Consider the following 6359-nt stretch of genomic DNA (forward strand, 5'->3'; position numbering starts at 1 on the left):
TTTAACCTGAACAAAATTATTTTACAAATAATTTGACTTTGAAAAATTCAGAAGTCCCTTTTTCCTGTTTTCTCAGAGCCTCAAAAATTCAATGTTTTTCAAACTCTTTTTGAATACAGTCTGTATTACACACCTGTGTGTGTGTGCGTGTGTGTGTGCGTAACAAAAGTCTCATCATGGTTCAATTACCTATAATTTGAAAAAATGCCCTAAATCAGACTTTTAATCTGAGGGCTCCCTATATCAAATGGATTTGCCATTTTCCCACTAGATTCCAAGCTACTGGAGAGTTGAAGCCATCCCTTATCTATCTTTGTTATTTCATAATTATCTGCCTATCACACTGTCTACAAACAGGTTCTCCAAAAATATTTGTTGAACTACTGAACTTTACCAAAAAATTCAATAAATATTGTGTGCATCTACCATGCCCCATGATACTCAGTCTTCTTACTTCTTCTCAAATAGTGCTAATGATACATAATTTGGAGAGATCAACCAAGATTTTGTCTTTATCTGAAAAAAATTAATTTGATATGTTTGGGAATGGAGACTAGGAAAGGGAACAAAGAGGTAAACATAGTCAGATTTTGTAAACAAAACACACATAAGGGAAAGAATAAATTTAGAACGTATGCTTTGCAAAAATAAATTACAAGTTTGGGATCTTTTAAAGAATGTTCCATTCATGTTTAAGGTATGTTGTATTTCTAACAAGCAAGATTCTGCTGAAAAGTTAAATTGATTTTGCACTTCCTAAACAAACCCAATTTCTGGAACTCACTAGGCTGTGTCAATTAAAATAATGTCTTTAGAGAAATGAATCCTGTTTAAGTAAATAGTCAAATAATTGTGATTTACTGACCATTTAAATCTAATAATGCATTTTTAAAATTATTTTAAGCATAAGTGTAAATAAATTCACCCAGGGAACTAGAAGAACTCTTAACAGTCTAGTGGAATAAAATATAAAGAGCCATCAATTAGTTTATATTTTACTGATAACACCTAAGTATTCTCCATAATTCTAGAATTGTATTCCACTCAATTAAAACAAATAAAATGCACAGCATGCCAAGGGGAAGAAGAGCTTTTAAAAGGTAGTAAATTTCACTAGAAATAAGCAAAGCACAGAAATGTCAGAATAAATTATAATCCTAAAGTATTAACCAAATGTAACTGAAAAAAGTTAAAATTCAGCAAGTCATTTTTATTTTTTAAAAAACAGATCAAAGCTGGGCGCAGTGGCTCATGCCTATAAACCCAGCACTTTGGGAGGCCAAGGCAGAAGGATCACTCAAACAAATTGGCAAGAAAAAAACAAACGACCCCATTAAAAAGTGGGCAAAAGATATGAACAGAAGCTTTTCCAAAGAAGACAGAAAATGGTCAACAAACATATGATAAAATGCTCAACATCACTAATCATCAGGAAAATGAAAAGTAAAACCACAACGAGATATCACTTTACCTGTATCAGAATGGCTTTTATTAAAAAGTCCAAAAACAATAGATGCTGGTGTGGATGCAGAGAGAAAGGGACACTTATACACTGTTGGTGGGACTGCAAATTAGCACAACCTCTACAGAAAACAGTACAGAGATTTCTCAAAGAACTAAAAGCAGACCTATCATTTGACCCAGCAATCCCACTACTGGGTTATCTACCCAAAAAGACACTTGCACTCAAATGTTTATCACAGTACAATTCACAACTGCAAAGGTATAGAATCGATCCAAGTGCCCATCAATTTATGAGTGAATTAACAAAATGTGGTATATATATATATATATACCATGGACTACTATTCAGCCACAGAAGGGAATGAATTACTGTCTGTTGCAGCAATTTGGATAAAACTGAAGACCATTATCCTAAGTGAATTAACTCAAGAATGGAAAAACAAACACTATATATACTCTCTAATAATTTGGAACTAATTGATGGGCACAAGTGGGCACAGAAAGAAGTGAAAATCATTGGAAATCAAAAAGGGGGGATGAGGGAGGAGGGGAGGAGTAAAAACCTAGCTAACAGGTACAATGAACACTATTCACATAATGGGCACACTTAACAGCCCTGACTAAAGCATTATATAACAAAAGCTATCCATGTAACAGAAACATTTGTACTCCCTTAGTATTTTGAAATTAAACAACAAAAAAACCTTTCAAAGATTCCCCATAGTCCTCAGGACAAATATAAATTCCTTGAGGGGCCCACAAAAGTCCTTTTTGATGGGAACCAGACTCATCTTTGACCTTCTTAACTCTTCAACTTTGCCTTCCAGCCATAGACAATGCTGTTACCATCTGTGAAGGTACAATGTTCTTTTTCACCTTGAGTGATACAGGTGCAGTTTTCTACTTTGGAATATTACTTCCTTCTTTATCTTCACTTCCCTGCCCCTTCCCAGATTCGTCTAGCCAACTCTTATCCTTTCAATTCTTCCTTTTTAAGGTCTTTTTAAAAATTAATTTATTGTTATTGATATAGATCAGATGTACATATTTTCAGGATACCTGTGATAATCTGACACATTCACATAACCACTGGGATACCCATCACCTTAAATATTTATCTTTTCTTTATGCTAGGAACATTCAAATTATTCTCTTTAGTGTCCTTTCTATTCTAAAATGTCATTCCACTTTGTTGTTGCTCCTAATCTGAATTGAATGCCCTTGCTCTGTATTTCAGAAAGCACCTGTACTTCTCTGATCACGGCACGTAATATGCTGCACTGTCAATGCTTTTCTCTTTGTCAGTGCATGCTACTTTCAACTCCAGGATGATGGTAACTATGTCTCATTTACATTCTATTCAAAATGCTGAAGTACCTAGCACACATTACACTCTCAAAATATTTTTTAAATGAATAGACGAGTAAATGAGTAAACAAACAATGTATCCTATAGTTTTCCCTGCAATTAGTGTGATGTATGGAATACAGGGTCTCTATAAAGGTTATATCCTTCCTTCAATTATAAAAATAAATAAAAATTAAAAAACAGATCAAGGCTGGGCACAGTCGCTCATGCCTGTAATCCGAACATTTTGGGAGGCCAAAGCGGAGGACCACTTGAGGCCAGGAGTTCCAGGGCAGCCTAGGCAACATAGCAACCCCATTTCTATAAAAAATTTAAAAATTAGGTGGGCACGGTGGCACGCACCTCTCAGCTATTTGGGAGGCTGAGGTGGAAGGATTACTTGAGCCCAGGAGTCCAAGGCTGCAGTGAGCTATGATTGCTCCATTGCACTCCAGCCTGGGTGACAGAGCAAGACACTGGCTCAAAAAAAAAAAAAAAAAAAATCCCAGATCAAAAAACTTATAAATGTCTTCTAAATACAGGACATTGATTTTTTTAACTATATATTGAATTTATAATTAACAATTCTGAATAGACTAAAAACTACATGATAAAGCTAGTATAATAACTTAGCTTTGGACTTACATGTGGAACACTTTTCTTTTAGCATCCTATTGAGACCCCTCCAAATATCTCTAAATGTTATCCCCTAACCCCGTTAGACAACTTAATGAATTAAATTCATGCACCCCTTTGTTCAAATTCACAGTCCCTTCTGGTCACAAATTTTCCACCCTCCTCAAAAGTTTAGTAAGTATTAACTACACATAGTACCTCTAGAATATATAAATACATATAAGAATATATAAAAAACATCCTTACATTCAAGATCCCTTCCTCTGAGGTCTTATAATCCAGCCACAGGAAAAGGCAAAATGTCCAAGGTAAGATACTTCATGTACCCAATTGATAAAGACATTCAACTACAGTCTGTCCTTCTGTTCCCCTTCCTGGAATGCTTTTCTCCTGGCTGGATGCTCTCATCTTTCAAATCTCAAGATCTTTCCTGACACCACCTAGCTATTTTCTATCAAGTATCCCATCCTTTCCTTCACTGCTTTGTCTCTGCCTGTAATTATGTATTTGGATGCTTGGTTGCTAGTCTCTTATCTGTATCAAAAAAGAGCATGAATACTTCACACATAGGAGTATTGTCAGTAACTAGCAAAGCACTCAAAAAACACTTGATAAATGCATGCATAGGTCTGGTGCTCAGGAGAAAGGGCTGGGATAAAGAAACTAGGTTACAGGTGATAACTTCGCATGAAAATTGATGAGATCACCAGTGGGAAGCGTCTAGGGGTAGAAGAGAAGAGAACCTAGAATCAAGACCTGAAGTTGTTCACATTTTGGCCGGGTGTGGTGGCTCACACCTGTAATCCTAGCACTCTGGGAGGCCAAGGCAAGAGAATCGCTTGAGCTCAGGAGTTCAAGACCAGCCTGAGCAAGAAGGAGACCCCGTCTCTACTAATAATAGAAGAATTAGCAGGGCATCATGGCGCACGCCTGTAGTCCCAGCTATTAGGGGAGGCTGAGGCAGGAGGATCACTTGAGCCCAGGAGTCTGAGGTTGCTGTGAGCTAGGCTGACGCCACGGCACTCTAGCCTGAGCGACAGAGACTCTGTCTTAAAAAGAAAAAAGTTCACCTTCAGAGTTTGAATGTGAAGGAGGAGGAGATTAGGATAGAGAAGTCAGATAAATCAAAGGGAAACTAAAGAAAGAGTGCGTTTCGAGAAATGAGTATTCAACTACAGAATGCTGCCAAGAGATCTAGTAAAAAGTGAACAGAAAAGGACCCGCTAAATTTCATCTCATGGAGGTTACTGGTGCCTTCAGTAAGAGCCATTTCAGGGCAGTGTAGGATCTGATAGCAAACTGCAGAGTGATTCTGAGATGAAGAGGTGGACGCACTACCTAGTAATTAAATTGTGAAGGCAACAGAGAGACAGATGATAGATGGAGACCTTCAGTAACCAGGAAAAATGAGCCTGTACACTCAGGAGTTAAAGAGAGCAGCGTATCTGCACAGCATGAGATCCAACAGGGCAAGCAAATCTCACAAGCCTGAAGTACACAAGCACACCGAGATAATCTTAAAAAGCCCTTATAACAGTCAGGCAATTGTGAGCATTCAATGTTAGTTGTTTTGTTTGTTGTATAAATTGTCTCATTAGACTGTAAATGCCCCAATTAGGGCAAGGACCATGTCTGCTTTATTCATCGCTGCATTCCCTGCATTCCCTGGACCTAGCACAGTGCTTTGTATACAGCAGGCACTCGACAAATATTTCTATTCAGAACTAGTGTAGTAGCTGCATTGCTTGTCTCTCTCCTCCGATTATTTTATGTATTTTTTAATTGTGAGATCACCGTGTCACTCAAGCATGAAAGTCTAACTATTACAAGTGTTACTGTCATTAGGCCTTACTTCCCCTATCAGACTCTTAAGTTTCTTGGAAACAGAACTTATGTCTGCTCATCCCATGATACGCTCAACGTCTTGCAGAAAGTAAGGTTAAATAATCACTAACCTGGATAAACGGCTTCTAAGGAGCTGTGTCAGGCATTTCAAAGTGATTCCAAGGTCCACCCACCCCGCTGCCCCAAGCGCAGACCTGCCAGAGCCGCGCACTCCCCGGCAGGGGGCGCCGCAGCCTGCTCCGAAGGCCGCCGTCAGCCGTACTCCCCGCCCCCGGCCCCGCGGTCACCTGCAGCGGCTGCACTCGGGCCTCCGCTCGGCCGGCTCCACTGGCAGCTCCCACAACCCGTCCGCACTAGCGCCGTCCGCCTCTGCGTCCAAAGCAGCCGCCGCCGGCGCTGCGCCGCCCTCCCGCTGCTCCTCCTCGTTCAGCGTCTGAGACCGCGAGGCCCCAGGCGGCCCCACCAGGGGCTCGCAGATCGTTCGCGCCTCTTTCTGCGGCTCCATGGCAGGCGCTCAGGTCAGGCCGTCGCATTGAAACCCCGCTACCGCCCGGGGGCGCCACGCGCTGGGGAAACCGGGCCGCGCCGCACAGCGACACGCACGCACGCCACGTACGGGGGGCGGGTCTCGGAAGCCCAGGCTCGAGGTCCCGCCCCGCTGCGGGGAAGCAACGAGCCCATTGGTCCGTGCCCACTGGGCCATTTCACCTAGAACCAGGAAGGAAAGTGTGGCGAGTGCTAGAGTGCAGGTGACGTTAGGTAGCGTCACTGGGCGAAGTAAGGGAAGCCTCTCTGAAAGCACCCCAGTACCAAGCCCGAATTTAACTCTCTTAATTCAACCCTTTAAAAATGAAAATAGGCCAGGCTCGGTAGCCCACGCCTGTAATCCCAGCACTTTGGGAAGCCAAGGCGGGAGGATTGCTTGAGATCAGCCAGTGCAATAGCGAGACCTTCATCTCTACAAAAAATTTTTTCAAAATTAGCCGGGCATAGTGGCCATGCCTGTGGTCCCAGCTACTTGGGAGGCTGGGGCAGGAGGATAAGGATTACTTGAGCCCAGGAGTTTG

The 6359-nt window shown here is 41.4% G+C and overlaps 1 protein-coding gene across 1 annotated transcript in view; it reads right to left on the minus strand.

The window, feature by feature from the left end:
- Positions 1 to 5797, minus strand: part of DTWD2 (DTW domain containing 2) — a 39128-nt gene extending 33331 nt beyond the window's left edge. Inside the window, exon 1 of the mRNA XM_012659513.1 lies at positions 5580 to 5797. Coding sequence (XP_012514967.1) covers positions 5580 to 5797 — 218 coding nt within the window. The remainder of the gene's footprint in view (positions 1 to 5579) is intronic.
- Between the last annotated feature and the right edge of the window lie 562 nt (positions 5798 to 6359).

The sequence above is a fragment of the Propithecus coquereli genome, unplaced genomic scaffold (assembly GCF_000956105.1).
Source record: "Propithecus coquereli isolate 6110/MARCELLA unplaced genomic scaffold, Pcoq_1.0 Scaffold62, whole genome shotgun sequence".
Taxonomy (NCBI): domain Eukaryota; kingdom Metazoa; phylum Chordata; class Mammalia; order Primates; family Indriidae; genus Propithecus; species Propithecus coquereli.